The sequence below is a fragment of the Chrysochloris asiatica genome, unplaced genomic scaffold (genome assembly GCF_000296735.1).
Source record: "Chrysochloris asiatica unplaced genomic scaffold, ChrAsi1.0 scaffold00096, whole genome shotgun sequence".
Taxonomy (NCBI): Eukaryota; Metazoa; Chordata; class Mammalia; order Afrosoricida; family Chrysochloridae; genus Chrysochloris; species Chrysochloris asiatica.
In genome coordinates, this window is record NW_006408614.1 from 7,831,835 (window position 1) to 7,852,566 (window position 20,732).

A 20,732-nucleotide genomic window follows, 5' to 3' on the forward strand; every position below is an offset into this window, starting at 1 on the left:
AATAATAAAAATAAAACGGATGAAGATTGCATGACCATGTAGGGGAAAAACAATGACTAAGAAGTCATATGAAAGACTTATGTATATATATGACTCCACATGTATGCCCTGGTCTAAGGAAAGTATTTTTGCAGGTGTTCAAAACAGGCTGCTAAATAAGGTAAGACTGCCCTAGTGATGCAGTGGGGTAACTGCTGGATTGCTAAACACAAGGTTGGCAGTTCAAACCTACCGGCTGCTCCTCAGAGAGAAAGATGAGGCTTTCTGTTCCCACAAAGATTGATAGCCTTGGAAACCCTGTCCAGGGTCACTATGACGCTCTGGCAGTGGGTTTAATGGGTGGATGGTAGACTTTTAACTTAGATTATTTGTAGGAGGAGGCTTCAGAAAGTTCATAGAAAAATGGAATTAAAAGCTAGTGGACTTTTCCCATCAACTTTTTGAAGCCCACCTCGCCTAAGTTATTTACACTAAGTCAATGAGATGTTCTGAACTGTAAACTGGTGAAGACTGTGTGTGTGACTATGGGGGGGGGCGGGGGGGAGGAATTAGGAAGACGTATGCAGGAAATACGAGTTAGACTTAATTTTTATATTTATACATGTATTCAATAAAGCCTTTTCAGATAGGTAGGATTGAAGTGGTAGTCTTTATTCACATTCTTTGTGTGTCTCGTTTTGTCAAATAAGTGTGAAAACATGTATACAGTCAAGTGCCCTCCCATTTCCTTGGTAGGATAGTTAGAACACAGCGAAAACTGGAACAAAACCAGCTCTGCACACTTTGGGGTGTCACTGCCCCAATTCCAGAACTAAGGGTTCTAAACCAGCCACCAGGGTAATGACGGTGGTCATTGCAACCATGGCTGGGTTCTGGAAGTTTTTATTTTCCTCTGAGCAGCGTAATTCAGAAAACTCATAGAGTAACAACAACAAACAACTTGATAGAGTAGTCTGAAAAACATGAAGTTCCTATCTCCCTTTGTGTTTTATTATTTTTTAATATCTTAGTCATTGATGTGCTCTTACACAAAACCAGTGTCCCAGGATAGCAAGTCCTGGGGGCTACATCTTTAAGAAGAGCCACTCAGTGTGTCCTAGGTGGGAAAAGAGAAATCCTTTTAGACATTGTATAGCTGAAAGGAGGACCGATTCCCAATGCAAATACTGGTACTGGTGGGCCCTGTTCCTGGACATTTTAATCACTGGGGTCTTGCTATTTATGGTAGTGTTGCGAATGATAGATGATCTTTTTGGTTTTATAATGAGAGGACAGGAACAGATGGCCAAGGCTGTTAGAATAGGTTCTACCGTCCGGTGTGGTTTACAAAGTCTAGCTTCTTTGCGCACCCTCAAAAGAGACAGTGTTGGTTTCTGTCCATGGTATTCCTGTATCTCCTAGCTTTCAAAGTCATAAAATTCCACAATGAGGGTAGACTTACAGTTTACTGTATTTTTATGCAAATGACATACGCATTGTGTGTTTCTCCAAATCGCACTATCCCCATCCCCTCCCATATTCGTTTCTTGCATGTATTGTGTGGGCACATTATATATGATAAATACGGCACATTCACTTAGATGCTCTCAGAATCCCACTCCCTATTCCTTCAATGGACAAGAAACTTGAACATGATGTGACCTCCAACAATTAGCATCTGGTCTTTATAGTCATGTTGGACCAGTAAGTATTTGAGTTTTGTTTTTTTCCATAGTTAAACTTATTGGCAAAGTTAAGACTTGTTTGCAAAGACAGGTCAACATTGAAAGTGTAGGGAAGAAAACTGTTTTTTTGTTGTTTTGTTTTTCTCTCTCTCCCTAAGAAATCATTGTTGAGAAATCTTTCTTGGGATGCTCTGAAAAGCCACCACTTCAGACTGTTGTTGTTTGTTTTTTTAAAAATCAAAATCAGAGGAGGCTATTTTTAATGCAATAAGCCCATAGCTTAAAAGAACAACTCTGCCTTTGATGTTGTTGGATGGAGGAGACCATTTCTGTTCAATCCAAGCCCGCGTGTTTCCATGTTCTTTTGACTTGATCTAGGCAACATACTGATAGTCATTCAGACATAAATGCCACACTTACTTTGAAATGCAAATGTTTTCAAGAAAAATAGCATATGGGAGAGATAAGTACTGTTTCAAATCAATGCGTGCACTTTGGGGCTGTTAGAATGGGGAAATGATGCTCTGGAAGGAATCAGTGCTTATGACACATGGAAGCTTGAACTAATCCAGCCGGCCCCCCATAAGCATGCACACATATTCCTATCAAGGAAGTGGTAGATTAGCATGGTAATGCGGTCACCCCCTGCTAATGGGGCCCGACAGCTTCACTGAGGGAAGACTCAGTCTGGTGGCCCAGGGGACCGCTGACCATCAATCAGATCCATCCAGATGCAGACAGCGACAGCGTTGGGGCAGGGAGGAACTCGTTTTGTGACCCTTCTTGTCATAAGGCAGGCGCTCTGATGGCACAGTGGTTAAGCGCTCAGCTGCTAGCTGGGTTCAGTGGTTCTAACCCTGCAGCTGCTCTTTCGGGGAAACAGGTGGCAGTCATTTTTTTCATAGGGATTTACAGCCCTGGGAGCCCTCGTTCTGCTCTATCTATGGGATGTTGTTGTTGTTGTTGTTGTTAAGTGCCGTCGAGTCGGTTTCGACCCATAGCAACCCTGAATAGGGTTTCCAAGGCTGTAAATCTTTACAGGAGCAGATCGCCTCATCTTTCTCCCGCGGAGCAGCTGGTAGTTTCGAACTGCTGACCTTCTGGTTCACAGCCCGATTCATAACCACTACGCTACCAGAGATGGGGTCACTATAAATTGAATCCACTGGATAACAGCTGATCGTCCTCTGGAAGCCAAGGTCCCAGGCTATGTAGGGTGGCGCCACTCTTCGTGTGCATCCTCTTGGCTCCGATGCTGCCCGAGTTTACGTCATCTTCATGTCCAATGTTGCCCTCGAGTCCAGTGTGTGACCACTGAATTCTGCATGCCTTCCAATCTAAGGAGTTTACCATCCAGCACTACATTGGACAGCAATGTTCTTTCGTGATCCGTAGGTGGTTGTCCCGGGAAATTTTCAGGAGTGGGTTGTCAGACCTTTCTTACTAACCTCTTAGTCTGAAAACTAGTCAGCATCATGACAACGCCCAGGCCACCTCCACTGCCAGACAGGCGATGACTGAATATGAGTAGAGCCCAAGTTCGCCTTCATGGTTGTCTCAGGATGATGGTATAATGTTGCTATTTTTGTTATCATTGAGGCGACCTTGAAAGAAAAGACAAAACCTGCTACTGTGAAGTTGATTCTGACTCATAGGGACCTTGTTGTTTGGTGTGGCGTCCAGTCGGTTCTGACTCATAGCGTCCCTGTGCCCAACAGAATGAAACACTGCCAACCTCACAATCACTGTACTTGAGTCCACTGCTGCTACCACTGTGCCAATCCACCTCGTTGGGGCGTCTTGCTCTTTTTCACTGACTCATGTCCTTCCCTAGGGACTGGTCCCTCCTGACAGCATGTCTAACGTATGAGAGACAAAGCCTCGTCATCCTGGCTTCTGAGGAGCACTCTGGCTGTACTTCTTCCAAGACAGATTTCGTTGTTGTTCTGGAAGGTTTTGGTACTGTGAATATTCTCCCCCAACATCATAATTCAAATGCATTGATTCTTCTATACTCTTTATTCACTGTCTAACTGTTGCATGCATATGAGGTGATTGAAAATACCATGGCTTAACTCAGGCAAACCGCAGTCCTCAAACTGACATCTTTGCTCTGATACTTTAAAGAGAGGTGTTGTGCAGCAGGTTTGCCTAAAACAACATGTAGATTGAGTCCTGGGTGGCTGTTCTTATGAGTTTTGATTATGGATCCAAGCAGAATGAAATCTTAGAATAAAACAGCTCCATGAGATTCCCTAGGCTGTAAAGGAGCTCTGGTAGCATAGTGGTTACAAATCGGGCTGTGAACCGCAAGGTCAGCAGTTCAAAACTACCAGCTGCTCCGCGGGAGAAAGATGAGGCTTTCTGCTCCCATAAGGATTTACAGCCTCAGAAACCCTGTTCAGGGTCACTATGGGTCGGAACTGACTCCTCGGCACATAACAACAACAACAACAACAAACCTTTAAACAAGTGTGGAGTGCCTCACCTTTCTCCTGCAGAGCAGCTGTTGGCTTCAAACTGCCAACCTTTTGCTTGTCAGCCCAATTCTTAGCCCACTGTGCTGCTAGGGCTCCTCCTTTATAGAATCGGTCTCATCTCAAAGTATAAACTAAATCTACAGCATCTACGACGTTGGTCCTGTACCTACAGCAGGTTCCCCGCCCTTGTACTTTCTCTGTGGCTCTTGCATTTACTTGGTCTTCCATGATGCCAGACATGTGTGCTCACCAGAGACTTCAGCTAAACTGTATCATCGGTATCTTAAGGGCTCCACGCAACAAGACAGGCAACCTCGAAGGTTGGTGCTCAGGTGCGACCCTAGTGGACAAAGTGGAACTGCTGCATAGCGTTTCCAAGGCTACCGTAACTTTCTCCCATAGGGAGCTGATGGGTTTGAACTGCTGACCATTTAATTAGCAGCTCAATGCTCAGCCCACTGGCCACCAGGGTTCCTTGTGTTAGGACAGTTTCTGAGAGTCACTCTGCACGTATGTTAGCTCCTGGGCCAGGACAGGTAACCGCTGATTACTCACAACAGCAGTCCCCAGAGTCTCAGGGGTTTTGCCAGCTGGTCCACTGAGCCCCACTTCCCAAGGGAGTCCTGGTGTGGCACTGTGGGATAAAGCACTGGACCGCAAGGTTGGTTTGAACCACAAGGTTGTTGGTTCAACCTCACTAGCCACTCCTTGGAAACCCTACACAGGGTCGCTATGAGTTGGAAGCAACTGAATGGCACTTAGCAACAACAGCTACAAAGGAGAAGTTGTGCACAGGGCTAGAGGAGGCACGCCCCCCCCATTCCCCCCGCCCCATCAACCACTGGACGGCCCTTCTGTCTGTATGCACATAGGCATGCCTGTTTCTCTCTGTCCACAGCAGTTTTGCTCCTCTCTGTACATGTGTTTGGGTTTGTCTCTTTGCGCACACGCCTATGTGGTTGTTCCTCTGTGTCTGTTTGTTCCTGTGTGCATGCATGTATTTTGTTTCTCTGTGTGCACATGTCTGTCTGCCTCTCTGTGTACATACGTGTCTCTCTGTGCACACGTCTCTCTGTCTCTCTGGGTGCACATGTCTGTCTCTCCATGTGCACACGCATCTCTCCGTCTCTCTGTGTGCACACGTCTGTCTGTTTCTCTGTGTGCACATGTATGTCTATCTATGTGCACACATGTCTGTCTGTCTCTCTGTGTGCAAACATGTCTGTCTGTGTCTCTGTGTGCACACATGTATGATTGTTCCTCTAAGTATGTGTATGTGTGTATGTGCCTCTGTCTGTGTGACTGGTTACCTGTTTCTGTTCATTCAGAAGCAGAACTGAAATCTCACCTCCATCAGCCTTCTCCTTGGTGTATGTGTGTGAAAAATGGGACATTAGAAAATATGACAAAATACTATCATTAGACTTTTTTACATTTGTTACTGTGATAAATACATGTGTAATTTCCTTGCCATTCTTCAGTGACGTTCATGTGTTCATCATGTTCAACTGTCATCTGTTTCCATGTCCAAATGTACCCGTCACCCCAAACAGAAGCTCGGTGCCCCCAAGGAATGAACTCTCCTCCTCCCCTTCCCGCCTATCCCTGGTAACCACTAATGCATCCTGTTCTTTCTCGTGTCCGTGAAATATAAGGGGGCTTTACGACGCTCTTGGGAGAATTCCATGATTTTGGCATTACATTCTCCCATGAAGTTTCTGAAGTCCACTCATAGATCGCCCAGTCTCTGTCCCCTTGTGACTGACTGACTGCACTCAGCAGCATTTTGTAAGGCTCATGCATGTTATGTAACAGAATCAGGATTTTGTTTCACTTCTTGGCTGAGTTTTACTCCATTGTGTGAACAGCCCCAGTCACCTGTCTGTGAGCATTTAGGCTGTTTCCACCATCTGGCTGGTTTGAATACAAATATCTGTTTCTGTTCCTGCTTTCAGTTCTTTGGGGCAAAATCTCTGTAACGGTTTTAAAATATCCAGCAAGCATTTGGGATATAAGTAACTAAAGAGGATGGACCTTGGTTGTGCAGTGGGCTGTACATTGGGCTGTTAACCACGAGGGTGGCAGTTCAAACCCACCAGCCACTTGACTGACAGGAAGTGTGGTCTTTAGCTCAGAACCACTTCTGTGTGGGAGGTGGGATGCTTCACAGGTCACACTCAGCTTGCATCGTTGCTCCTATGACATCATGCCTGAGTTTGCCTCCAAGTTACAACTCACATCTTTACTTATTTGAAGACACATGTGTTGGTGGAACGTGTTTGGGGTAGAAACCGTGTTAGTTTATTCTCCATAATGTGTTCTTTTCAGTTTAACAGCTACCTGCCTGACTGTTTTTTGTGTCCATATATCATAGCTAATTGTTGTGTTGTGAAGGTCTGACTCATAGCAACCTTGCCTAGGGTTTCCAAAGAGCAGCTGGTGAGTTTGAACTGCCGGCTCTTTCAGTTAGCAGTCTGGTGTTTATCCTAATTGATTAAAAAAAAAAAAAAAAAGGTGTTTCACTGACATTAAAAAAAAAGTGAAAGGGTAATTATGAAAAAGAGATGGACCCCCTAAAAACAAACAAACAGGAATGCTTTCCTTAGTAAAGGAGAACACCCCTTGTGTGTGTGTTTTTAGGAGACTTTGTGACTCCCAGGGATGAGGCGGGGGACTCCGTGTGGGCCCTGGATATAGCTATGTGGACAGGCAGTCCCAAGACGGAGAGACTCAGTGCACTCTTTCTGTCTCGGGGTCCAGCGGCCTGTAACAAAGTACAGGCAGACCTCATTTTCCCGTTTTACGGTGCTCTGCAGAAGCCGTGGTTACTGTGCATCGAGCACATCTGCTGACATGGTTTTTCCAACAACCTGTGCTCACGTGATGTCACTGTCCCATGTGGGTCATTCTCCCAATACCTAAAACTCGTTTGTTGTGCTGTTGCACACTTAGTACTCAGGATCCCTGGTGGTACACTGGATCAAGCTCCGGGCTGCTAACCGAAAGGTCGGTGGATCGAACCTCCCAGCTGCTCCGCTGCAGAAAGGTGAGGCTTTCTGCTTCCTGAAAGCTTTGCAGCCTCCCCTGAAGACTTGGATCCTGTAAAGATTTAAACCCTTTGAGAGCGGTTCTGCTCTGCCGTACAGGTTGCTGTGGGTCAGAATCTACTGCCCAGAAGTGGGTTTGGTTTGGGTTTTGTTGTTGGTTCCTCCTACTCATAAGGATCTTGTATAGGGTTCCCAAGGAGCAGCTGTCAGGTTTGAACCGCTGACCTGTGGTTAGCAGTCCAGTGTGTAGCCTCCAGTGCTACCCCAGCTTTATGGCACACTTGGCAAACCACCCACCAAGCAAGATGATTCCGAGCCATGGTGACCCTGTAGGGTAGAGTAGAGCTACTTTCCAGGGTTTCTGAGGTTGGAAATCTTCACAGGGGCAGACAGCCTCGTCTTCCTCCTGCAGAGTAGCTGGTGGGTTTGAACTGTCTACCTTAGGGCTCACGATCCAGTGCATGTCGGACAGGACTTGTTGAATAGACTTCCAGAAGAACCATGCCATCGAGTCCATTCTGATTCACACTGACCCTGTGCAAGGTTTCCGAGGTGGTCTATCTTTTCGGGAACGAAGGCAGCCTCCGCTTTCTCCTGAGGAGCGAGCGGGGACTGGGTTCAAACTGATGTCCTTGGGGTTATCAGCCCGATGCATATTACACTCGAGTATAAATATCGCTTTCCTATGTACTAAGAAAACAGAAAATTAGTGTAACTCTGTTTAGTGCAATATTTGCTTGATTGTGTTGGCCTGAAACCAAACCCACGTTGTCTCTGAGGTCTGCCAGCACCACAGACAGCATGGTTTATGAGCACCACAATTTATCCTCTTACATTTCTACAGGCCAGAAGTCCAAACTCAGGGTGTCAGCAGCGTGAAGTCTCTAGGAAGACAGTCTTGCCTTCTCTTTCGGAGCTTCTGGTGGTAGCATTAGGTGCCATCAAGATGATTTTGATTCTTGGTCACCCCACTTGACAGAGCACAAGTATCTCGTAGGTTTCTTGGCTGTACTCTTGCTGGGCGAGACCACTCATCTATCAGTTTGTCATACTGCGGTGACTTGTGTTGCCTTGCTGCTGGAAACTGTGCCAGGCAGGGGTATTTTAAATACCAGCAGACCAGGATTCGGGAGAGTTACCAGGCTAAGATAGTCTAGGAAGAAGGAGACGTGAAAGAAGGAGACTAGGAAGGAGACCACTTCCAAACGGTTACCCACTGAAAACTTTACGATTAGAAGTACAACACTGTTACAGAGCACCGGAAGAGTGAGCATTGAAACATGATGAAAAGCACAGAACATCGTCAGAAAGGGTGCCGGAAGATGAGCCCCTCAGGGTGGAAGGCACTCCAAATGCAACTGGGGAAGAGCTGCCTCCTCAAAGTAGAGTTGACCGTGATGACGCGAATGCTTTCAGGACTTACATTTACTGACAAGGCACAACCCAAAATGGGAAGAAACAGCTGTAAACATCCATTATCAATAAAAGTGTAGAAAGTCCCAGAGTATCTAGGAAAATTAGAAATCTTCAAAAAATGGAATGCATCAATATTGATATCATAGGCATTAGTGAGCGGAATGAAGTGGCCTTGGCCATTTTGAATCTGTCAGTGATACGGTTTACTATGCGGGAATGACAAACTGAAAAAGGATAACACACACATCATCAAAGAGAACATTTCAAGATGTTGTCTGTGATAGAAAAATATCTGTACCTTTACAAGAAAGATCAGTTGTTAGTACTATTTTTCAAATATACACACCGACCACAAAAGGCAGTGGTGATGAAATTGAAGAATTCTACCAACGCACATATCTCTTCGAAATTTAAAGTGATAGTTTCCACTTAAAACCAAATGGCCACCACTCTTGTCTGTCAGTTTTTCGAACTGTGGTGGCTTGTGAGTTGCTGTGATTCTGAAAACTATGCCACTGGTATTTTAAATACCAGCAGGGTCACCCATGGTGGACAGATTTCAGATGAGCTTCCCAACAAAGACAGATGAGGAAGAAAGAGTGGCGAACTACTTTCAAATATTTAGTCACTGAAAACCTTATGAATAGCAGAGAAACACTGTCAGATATAGTGCCGGAAAACGAGCGCCTCAGATTGGTAGGCACTCAAAATGCGACTGGGGAAGAGCTGCCTCCTCAAAGTAGAGTTGACCGTGATGACGCAAATGGAGTAAAGCTTGTGGGAGAAAAGCCCGCGGGACCTTCATTTGCTGATGGGGCACAACTCAAAATTAAGAGAACAGCTGTAAACATCCATTGAAAATCAGAACATGGAATGTACGAAGTATGAATCTGGGAAAACTGGAAGTTGTCAAAAATGAAATTGAGCACATAAACATCGATATCTTAGGCATTGGTGAGCTGAAATGAACTGGTATTGGCCATTTTGAATCTGACAACCACATGGTTTACTATACAGGGAATGACAAATTGAAGAGGAATGGTGTTGCATTCATTGTCAAAAAGAACATATCCAGATCAGTCATGAGGTACAATGCTGTAAGTGATAAGATAATAGCCATGCACCTACAGGGAAGCCAAGTTAATACCACTATTATTCAAATTACGCACCAACCACTAAAGCCAATGAGGATGAAATAGAAGAATTCTACCAACTTCTTCAATCTGAAATTGATCAAACATGCAATCAAGATGTATACTGATCATTACTGGTAATTGGAATGCAAAGGTTGGGAGCAAAGAGGAAGGATCACTAGTTAGAAAATATGTCCTTGGTGATAGAAATGATGCTGGAGAATGCATGGTAGAATTCTGTAAAACCAATGATTTGTTCGTATCAAATACCTTCTTTAGACAGCTTAAGAGACGACTATACACATGGACCTCACCAGATGGAACACATAGAAATCAAATTGACTACATCTGTCGAAAGAGAAGATGGAAAAGCTCCATATCATCAGTGAAAACAAGGTCAGAGACAGACTGTGGAACAGACCATCAATTACACATATGCAAATTCAAACTGAAGCTGAAGAAAATGAAAACAAGTCCACGAGAGCCAAAATATGACCTTGAATATATCCCATCTGAATTTAGAGATCATCTGAAGAACACATGTGATACAATAAACACTAAAGACCGAAGCCCAGAAGAGTTGTGGGATGACATCAAGAACGTGATGAAGACAAGAAAGAAGGAAAAGGTCAACATGGATGTCAGAAGACACACTGAAACGTGCACTCCAGCGTAGAGATGCTAAAGCAAATGGAAGAAATGAGGTCCAAGAGCTGAAAAGAAAATTTCAAAGATCAGTTCAAGAATATAAAGGCAAATATTACAACAAAATATGTAAAGATCTGGAATCAGAAAGCCATAAAGGAAGAACACACTCAGCATTTCTCAAGCTGGGGGAACTGAAGAGAAAAATCAAGCCTCGCTTTCGTTATTGAAATTTTGGGGGGAAACTTATTAAATGATGCAGAAAGCATCAAGAGAAGATGGAAGGAATCCACAGTCACTGTACCAAAAAGAAATGGTTAATGTTCAGCCGTTTCAAGAGGTAGCATATGATCAAGAGCCGATGATACTTAGGAAGTCCAAGGTGCATTGAAGGAATTGGCAAAGAACAAGGTACCAGGAATTGATGGAATAAAAATCGAAATCTTTCAGGGAACTGAGGTAGCATAGGAGGCACTCACTCATCTCTGCCAAGAAATTTGGAAGACAACTATCTGGCCAGCTGATTGGAAGAGATCCAGATTTGTGCCCATTCCAAAGAGAGGTGACCAAACAGAATGCAGAAATCATCAGACAATCTCTTTGATATCCCATGAGAGTAAAGTTTTGCTAAAGGTAATACAGAAACAGCTACAATCATACATTGACAGTGAACTTCCAGAGGTTCCAGCTGGATTCAGAAGAGGCCATGGAACGAGGGATATCATTGCTTATGTCCGATGGATGTTGGCTGAAAGCAGAGAATATCAGAAAGATGTTTACCTGTGCTTTATTGACTATGCAAAGGCTTTCGATTGTGTGTATCATGATAAGCTATGGACAACATTGAGAAGTATGAGTATTCCAGAACACTTGATTGTACTTGATGAGGAATCTGTATCTGGACCAATTAGCAGTTGTCGTAACAGAACATGGGAATGCTGAATGGTTTAAAATTAAGGAAGGTGTGCGACAAGGTTGTATTCTTTCACCATACTTATTCAACCTGTATGCTGAACAAATAATCCGAGAAGCTGGGTTATATGAAGAAAAACATCGCATCAGGATTGGAGGAAAAGTCAGTAACAACCTGCAATATGCAGATGATACAACCTTGCTTGCTGTAAGTGAAGAGGACTTAAAGTACTTACTGATAAAGATCAAAGAGCACAGCCTTCCGGGTGGATTACATCTCAATGTAAAGAAAACAAAAATCCTCACCACTGGACCAATACACAACGTTCTTATCAACAGAGAAAAGATTGAAGTTGTGAAGGACTTCATTCTTCTTGGATCAGCTATCAACACTCATGGAAGCAGCAGTCAGGAAATCAAATGACATATTGCATTAGGCAAATCTGCTGCACAAGACCTTTTTAAAGTGTTGAAGAGCAAAGATGTCAGCTTGAGGACTAAGGTGCACCTGACCCAAGCTATGGTATTTTCAGTTGCTTCACATACATGAAAGTTGGACATTGTATAAGGAAGACCATAAAATAATTGATGGGTTTAAATTACGGTGTTGGTGAAAAATATTAGCAGTACCTTAAACTACCAAAAGAAAAGAAAAAATTGCCTTCGATAAATACAGCCAGGATGTTCCTTAGCTATCTGGAGTTTTTCTCTCTTCCTTTGGGCGTGGTATCAGGAAGGACCAGTCCCTGGAAAAACAGCCATCGTGCTTGTTAAAGTTGGGGGGTCCGTAAAAAAGAGGTAGACTCCCAGTGAGATTGATTGACACATGGCAGCAAAATGGACTTACCCTAACAACTGTGAGGCTGACACAGGACCCCGGGCAGTGTCCTTCTGTTGTGTGATGGTTGGTGGTGGTGGTGTGCTGTGGAATCAGTTCCCACTCATAGAGACCTTGCATAGATTTCTGAGGCTGTAAATCTTTACAGGAACAGAAAGCCTCGTCTTTCTCTCATAGAACAGCTGGTAGTTTCGAACTGCTGACCTTGAGGTTAGCACCCGGCTCATAACCACTAAGCTACCAGAGCTCCTTTCTGTTGTGTGTAGGGTTGCTGTAAGCCGGTACCGACTCAGTGGCAGCTAACAACAGCAACAATCTCAATGTGAGCAGATCACCGTATCATTCATTAGAGGAGTCGCTGGGTGGGTTTGAACCAAAGACCTTTAGATTAATTGAACCAGTAGGACTTCTCAAGCTTCTGGTGATGGCTGTTGGCTTGTAGTTGCATCTTCCCTTAAGCCTTCTCCCTCTGTCTCGTCTCTCATCTCTTGTAGAATGGTACAGTGAGATTACATTAGGACTCTGATAAAGAGCCCTGGTATCACAGTGGGTTAAGTGTTGAGCTGCTAACTGAAAAGTCAGAGGTTCAAGCCCACCAGCCACTCAGCAGGGTAGTCCTCTCCTGTAACGATTTCCAGCCTGGACATCCCATAGGGTCGCTATGAGTTGGAATCGATTTGGCAACAGCAGGATTGGTTTGGTTTCTACTCTGATCTGACCTTTTGAGTAACTGTCCTTCACATCTGCAAAGACCCTATTTGTAAATAAGGTCTCATTCACAGAGAGGGGTGGTAGGGCAGCAGCATCTTTTGGGGGCCACATTTTGTCTGTAACAGTTTCCGGGCACCAACACCGGCCCACGGCTGCTGTTGTTTGTTGTTATGAAGTGTTGTTGAGTTGCTTCCAGCTCATAGCAAACCCTGTATAGCATCTCCGAGGGGCAGCTGGTGGGCTTGAACCGCCAACCTTGGGATTAGTCATCCAGTGTTTATCCTACACTGTCAACATAGTCTCATGTTTCAAGCAATACCAGAAACTTGTGTTGTTTTTTTAGACAACATCTCCCAAATTAATTCTGCCTAATAAAGAAATAAAGAAAAACATCTCATTGTCAACTAAGCAAAGCCAGACCCTGAGCCCTGCCCCAACTCTAGGCAGCATGCCTGTGGGCTTAATGGGCAGGCTCGCCTTTACGGCTGGGGGTCCTGACACTGGGAGAAAGGGGCGTGAGGAGTTCTAAAAACTGACAGATTCCTCATCAGCGCTCTGAGCCTCTCAGGGATGGGGGTCTGATGTCTAGACATCAGAAGGAAGCCCCTTTGCCGCACACTTCTTCATTCAGGGACCCCAGTCAGATCCTTGGGGACCTTCACAGGGCAGAGTCAAAAGGCCCAGCCAGAGTCCACAGATGCTCCAGTGGCACTTTTTTATTCTTATTCTAATTTTACTGTTGCCCGGCCAGACCTCGGAGACGATGCTGGTGTTCCTTCCAGACCACCGCAATAAAGCGAACGCCACAAATAAAACAAGCCGTGCCCATATGGTGAGAGGGGTTCCCAGGGCACGTGGAAGTTATGTTGACACTATGCAGTTGTTAAATGTGCAGTGTTGTTGTTCATTGCTGTCGAGTTGGTTCCAGTCCTATATAGGGTTTCCAAAGAGCGACTGGTGAGCTTGAACCGGTAACCTTGTGGTTCATGATGAAAAAGATTAAAATAGTGTGAAAGTGATCAAAGTGGGACACAGACAGGAAGTGTAGGAAAACAGCGCCAACTGACTGGCTGGACGTAGAGTTGCCACAAACTTTAAATTTGTAGGGGGAAAAAAAGGAGTATCTGTGGAATGCAGTGAAGCAAGCTGCAGTAAAGCCATGCATGTCTGTGGGATATTTATGAACTATTTCAGCAGCAAACCAAACCCACTGGGCTACCCTGTAAAGATTTAAAATAAAATAAAAAGCATTGGCATCTGTCAGTAAGGATCAGCACTGGACTGCTAACCTCAAGGTCAGTGGTTCAAGCCCACCAATCTCTCTTGGAAATTCAATATAGAGTCTCTGTGAATCGGAACTTACTCAAAGGCACTTAACAACAGCACATAGTTCAAGGGGCTAGAAGTCCATGTTCAGGGTGCTGGCTCTTCAGGGGAAGCTTCAGGAAGGCTGTCCCTGTCTCTCTCTCCCCACCCCCCCCCCCCACCCCCTGCCGTCTCTCGTTGTCTCGCCCTGGGAGAAAGTCCTTATCTCCTTCCTCTGCTTTCTCCTGGTTTCTTGGTGCTTTCCACATGGCATCAGTCTCCGTGTTGTGTTGTTTTGTTATTGTTAAGTGCCATCGAGTTGGTTCCGACCCATAGCGACCCTGTGTAGAGTTTCTGAGGAGCAGCTGGTGAACTTGAACCAGCTGGTGAGCTTGAACCACCGACCTTGCAGTTGAACCAGCTTTGCAGTCTGGCACATTAACCCACAGCGCCACACCAGGACCGCCAAATCCCTTCTGGCTTACAGCCTCAGATTTCCAAAGAGCAGCTGGTGGGTTTGAACCACTGACCTTGAGGTTAACAGTCCAGTGCTTATCCTACAGTGCCACACCAGAACTCCATCTTTCCTCATAGTTATAAATTTGGGCAGAAAACAGTTCCCCACCCCTGCCGTATAGGGTTCCTATAAGTCGGAATCGACTTGCTGGTGTGAGTTTGATGGTTGATAACTTCTTAGTACAGAGCCAATCTTGCCTCCCTTAGCTCCTCCCGAGTCCTCCGAGTCCCCATTTGCTTGGCGCAGTGTTGAGAAAGGTCTGTCCTCTCACCTTCCACTGAATCCGAAGTTGTATGTTTTGGAGCCTCAGAGATGAGAAAGGTCCCTGCTTGTTGTGATAAGTAGCGAGTCTGAAGAACTGTTAATAAAGTCTATTATGGAGACTCATGAATGATGGAAACCTTATAATGGAACAATTTAGAATGTAATTGGTTCTAAACCGAATGAATACCTTTGGAACTCTGTACAGAGATCTAATATGTAAATTCCCAAGCAGCCTGATGTGATTGGCTGAGCTTTTGAGGATGGCACTTAATTACATTTCGGAACTGAAAATGGGTTGACCAGGTACAGATGCCTCTTGATGTTGAGCAATTGATTCATACTGTAAGCACTGGCATCGCATTTCACTGGGATCTGTCTACAATAGGATGGGCTCTGACAGTTTTTCCTTGGCTTAGTCCTATCAAGGTTAAGAGCAAACTGCTGCTGTCGGAGAGCCGGCATGTACCTGTTGTCTGTGTCTCGGATTTTGATTTGTGTCGATTGTAAAGTACAGCTTCATAACGAGCTCCATCCTCCCTGTCACTGATGCGTGGACACGTGGGGGCCTCCACTGGGCACAGAGGGTCTTTGCCCAAGCCCCTGCAGGACTGGGAGATTGTGGCTGTGACGTGTGTTGTGGTTGAAGATTGCTTTGTGTGTGACTGCAAAATAAAAAATTAAAAAAAGGCCCCAAGCATCCCACCCAGGGTACTCGCACCTCAACTGGGTTCATTCGATCATTTATTGCAAAGCCCACTCAACACTCAAAGACAGTTCTCACATGTACGGGGTTTATGAAGGATGTTCCCAGTTACAATTCAGGTCAGAAATGCTCAGAGCCTCTCCTCAGCTCTGCTCGGTCAGTGTGACAGAGCTCTTTGGGGAATGCTGATAATGCCCACAGGATACACCACTGCCCACTAAGCTCAGCCTGAAGGCACTCAGACCTAACCCCGCAGTCAGGCATTCTCTACATGCAGCCCTTCTGGCCTGTCTGGTGCTCTGGGTATTAGTTCTACAGTTGCTGCTGCTTATGTGCCCCTGGGCCAAGGAGCTTCAATGTGCCCGGATCTCAGGGTCCACAGGACCTGCTCCACTCCTGGCTCTTATTTGATGGTAGTGAGGCGCTTCTGAGGTGCTTCATCTTGTACGCATGCTAGAGTTTTTACAATCGTAGTGAATATCTGTGAACATCCGCAGCTGAATCATGTCAAACTCTTAAGTGTCTTCTTCCACCTGCTCTGACTCAGACTCAACAGTTGTTGGCTGGGCATTAGAAAGACTTAAGGCGGGAACAGACATATTCAATAATTCACTTCACCTCACTGACCCTAGAAGCACCCGCATCCTGCAGAATGCTGCTCTAAGCTGTCAACTTCGCTTTTGCGCCCCTGGACACAGCCAACGTTCACGTAGGTGGGGACTTGACTCCACGTGCCTGCCTCCAAGTCCCATCAGGAGCACGCGCTGGCGTCTTAGGCTGCAGTCCGCAGTGACGCTCACCTGGCTTGTTTATTCCTAGGACATGTCACTAGTGCGTCTGGTCCTCAGATGGCAAGCGGCGTCAGCCTGGTCTCCTTCAACAGCCGGCCGGACGGCGTTCACCAGCGTTCCTACTCTGTCTCCGGTGCTGACCAGTGGAGTGAGGTCACGGTCATTGCCAACTCAGCCGTCAGCAGTGGTAAGAGAGGGCACAGCCCACCGAGCCGCGACTACCAGGGTCCTCAGTGAACACGCATCTGCTCGGCGGACCCGGGTGGGGCGGCAGTCGCCTCCTGTCTGTGCAGTGGGCCGTCCCACTACATCCTCCTGGTGGTCCCTCGGAGGAGTGCACTGTCATCCCCGCGTCACAGATTTGGAAGCAAGGCTGCGGAGGGCCAAGTGGCTTGCCTGGGGTCACAAGACACACGGAGGTGGCAGAGCTGAGAGCTCATGCCAGAGTTGGTGCCCCCACGCCACACTCTCCCAAAGTATGCTCACTGCTTCTCCTTCCACCACTTGTGCACACACTCAAACGCACAGCGCCCCCTTGTGTGTCAGAGTCGAACTGCGCACCAGGGCGTTTTCTGTGGTCTTGACCTTTGGGAAGCAGATCAGCAGGCCATTCTTCTGAGGCAACTTTGAGTCCTAGTGTTAACACGGTCGGATAAGCACTAGACAACAGCATCAGCCTTTGTTTAAGTGGATTCAAACACCCCACCTTTCATTAACTAGCGAAGTGCTTAACGATTTGCACCACCAGGTGCAAAATCCTTCATTAGGATTTTTGTTTTATTTTTTCCTTTTTTTTCTATCAAGGTAAATTAGACTCATTCAGCCTTTTAGCAATGTAGCGTCTGCGTCTGGGGATGGTCCCTCTTGTCCTTGGCTACTGTGCTTCCAGCACCATTGCTCTCTCTGCGTTTGCTTTTTGACACATGTGACCGGCTCCCTGGCGTGCAAGTGTGGAACCTGGCATCTTGTAGGGCGCATAGACTCTGAGACAGGTACCGCTTGTGGTTTCCTGTCTGTGACCTGCTCGCCGGTGTTTAGGGGAATCCCCAGAGTTGTGTCTAATCCATCAGACAGGGGCTGAGAGTCATTTTAGCATAATTTGTTCTAATTAAGAGGCAGGTCTTCCCCGTAGACCATAGCAGCTGCTGCAGGAACACGCCGGCTTTGGGTAAACATTATCCTCAGTTCTCGTTGCTCCACGCACGTGGGGCAGAGGCCTTCAAGGAAGATGGGTGAGAAAGAGGAGGAGAGGAAGCAGTAAAGGAAACTCTGTGTCTCCAGGGGCTGTGATTTAGGGCGGACAGATGAAATGTCACCCGGGACTCCATTCCTGGCAGGCTGCATCCCAGCACCTGTGTTCGTACTTCATTTAAGAAAAAATGATTCAGTTGGTAGTTTCTGTCTGGTTGACGTGTTCTGCCTTTAATCTGTAGTCTCATGATTCAGATCCACTGCTGTCACATGACCTCTAGGACCAAGTGGAACTGCCCCAGATAATGTCCATCTTTGTGGGGGCAGACAGCTTCATCTTTCTCCCGCTGAACGGCTGGTGAGTTTGAACTGCTGTCCATGTAGTTAGCGGCCCAATGCTTAACCCCCTAATGCCACCAGGGCACCTAGAAGGGCGTCTGAGGTCATTATAAATGAACCAAAAGCCAAAAACCAAACCCGCTGCTGTTGGGTCCATTCCAACGCGTGGGAAACCCGTGGGTTGCAGAGTAGAACTGAGCTCCAAAGGGTTTTCTTGACTCAGAAACCTCTCGCCAGGTCTTTGTTCTGCAGAGCCACTAGGTGGGTTTGAACTGCCAGCCTGTAGGTTAACAGCTGATGGCACACTTGTGCTACCCAAGCTCCGTGAGTTAATCACAAATGGGGGTATCCCTTGGTAATCAAGCCCAGGTGCAGCTGGTGAAAATGGTGCATCTGACTCTGCACTGCCCCCTGCAGGCCAGACGGCTTCAAGCTGTAGTCTCCCTCTGCAAGCTCAGTCATCTGTGAAATGGGCCAACCAACTCCTCCCTTAGCAAAGTTGTGACTTCTGTTATTTGAACATTTGTGACTTGTATGAGCATTATGGTTTTTTAGGAGGTACGGCTGGTCACCCCCTTAACTCTTTAATTATCAAATGCTTGTTGTTAAGTGTCTTCAAGTCAGTTCCGACCCTTAGTGACCCTGTTTAGGGTTTCTTAGGAGTGACTGGTGAACTTGAACCACCGACCTTGTGGTTCAAACTGACATTGCAGCATTAACCCACAGCGTCACACCAAGACTCCACAATCAAATGCTGGAAGGCGTCTATTGTTTTTTTCTGTCAGTGAGAGTCTTCCCATGCCAGTAGGCTAAATTCCTCCCCTCCCCTTCACAGAGGGTGCTCCCAAGTAGCCCTGTCATGGCGCCTAGGCCCTGCCTTGGGGAACAGCTCCATTCTAAAGATTTCCTTCTGAAAGATGTCACCAATATAGCATGGGTATAGCAGCAATTTTTAGGATGCTACAGGAATTATATTGGGAGGGTGACTACCAGAGCAATTTCCCTAAAGAGACCATCACCCCAGATTTTTGCATCCCCTGCTGTAGAGTACTTTTATAGACCAGGCATGCTGTTCTGTCTAAAATCCCTTCTGCACAGCTACCTCTTGGGTAAAGATTCATAGATAACCTTCTCTGCTACCTAGCTCCTTGTGTTTCATTTTACAGCGAAACCTGTGAGAGTGAGAATGCCTTGTATTTCTGGGTGTTGGAAGATCTCCCCTGTGACAGGTGCAGTCTTAACCCTTTTCTTACCACTCTCTTTTGGGGAAGTCTTTGCACCCTCTTTCTGGGACGGTTTCCCACCTTGTACAAGGTTCAGCTGTCACAGGTCTTACTGCAGATGAATACAGTTTGAGTCACCACATCACCAAATCACGAGGCTGCATTATTGCCAGACCCTCGATTTAGTAGGAAGTTGCTTTTCGCAGAAATTGATTTGCTTTTGTCTACAGACACCTGTTTACACAATGCCTGTACCAGGCTGAAGATCCCTGGGTGTGTGTGACGTAAAGGGTTTGTTTTTTAAAAGTTTTTGTGAATTGAGTGAAAATTTACAGGGCAGATCATCAGTGTTACATTCAACAAATCATATACTCTGTTCCATTACAATGATTATAATCCCCTCCATTTTCCATCAGTTAACCGTATTTCTCTATATTCATTTTAGCTCTTTTTTTTTTTTTTTCTTTTTTAAACACTCAGGCATATATAATAATTTACACCACCAAAGGGCACATTCAGCAAGCCTGCTTCCTTGCCACCAGCTCTCAGTCCCTCTCTTTCCGTGAATCTAGAGTCCTCAGCTGCTCACTCTCTCCATGTCACCATCTCTGCCTCCATCTCTGGTGTTGCTGCTTCTCTGGAAAAGGTGTATTGCATTCCTCTTGTGCTCTTCTCCCTGATGGTCCTAGGGTCCTCTGTTTCTGGACTGTAAGATTGACTACTCTTCTGTTTTTGATATAAAACTACTTCCTTTACAGTTGTGACAGTCACAATTAGTCATGATAACAATTACTCACTATTGAATCATAAGTATCTTATCCCCATCTCTTTCTACCAGACCCATCTAGACTAGATGAAAACTCTTCAGTGAGGACTGTACTTTGCCCCACACTCTCTTAAACTAAACTCTCTCTTGAAAACTTGCAAGCCAGTCACTTTGTGCCTTTATCGCCTCCTCATTTTAGCTTGTTGCTGTTAGATGTCATCTAGTCAGTACTGACTCATAGCAACGCTGTGCACAACAGAACAAAACACTGCCTGATCCTGGGCCAATCTAACAAGTGTTGTTATGCATGAGCCCATTTCACTGGGGGTCTTCCTCTTTTTCTCTGACCCTCCACCTTACCAAACATCTCCTTCTCCAGTGATGGTCCCTCTTGACAACATGTCCGAAGTATGAGAGACAAAGTTGGGCCATCTTGGCCTCCAAGGAGCACTCTGGCTACACTTCTTCTAAAATGGATATATTGGTTCTTTTGGCAGCCCATGGCACTTTCAATATTCTCCTCCAACACCATAACTCAAAAGCATCAGTCCTTCTCTGATCTTCCTTATTCACTGTCCAGCTTTCACATGCTTATGAGGTTATTGAAAATACCATGGTTCAGGTCAGGTGCACCTTAGTCTTCAAGTTGACATCCTAGCTCTTCAACACTTTAAAAAGATCTTATGCAGCAGATTTGCCTAATGCAGTGCATGGTCTGATCTCTTGACTGCTGCATCCATGAGTGTTGATAGTTGATCCAAAAAGAATGAAGTGCTTCACAACTTCA

At 45.7% G+C, this 20,732-nt stretch overlaps 1 protein-coding gene across 3 annotated transcripts in view; it reads left to right on the forward strand.

Annotated features, from left to right (window-relative positions):
* AGAP1 (ArfGAP with GTPase domain, ankyrin repeat and PH domain 1) overlaps positions 1–20,732 on the forward strand; it is a 664,804-nt gene that overhangs the window by 443,065 nt on the left and 201,007 nt on the right. Inside the window, exon 12 of one of the 3 annotated variants that reach the window (XM_006866772.1) lies at positions 16,468–16,613. The exons of 1 other annotated variant lie outside the window; for it this stretch is intronic. In XM_006866772.1, the coding sequence (XP_006866834.1) occupies positions 16,468–16,613 (146 nt within the window). Of the gene's footprint in view, positions 1–16,454; positions 16,614–20,732 lie in introns of all 3 variants that reach the window. One more of the 3 variants, XM_006866771.1, reaches the window with a different exon arrangement.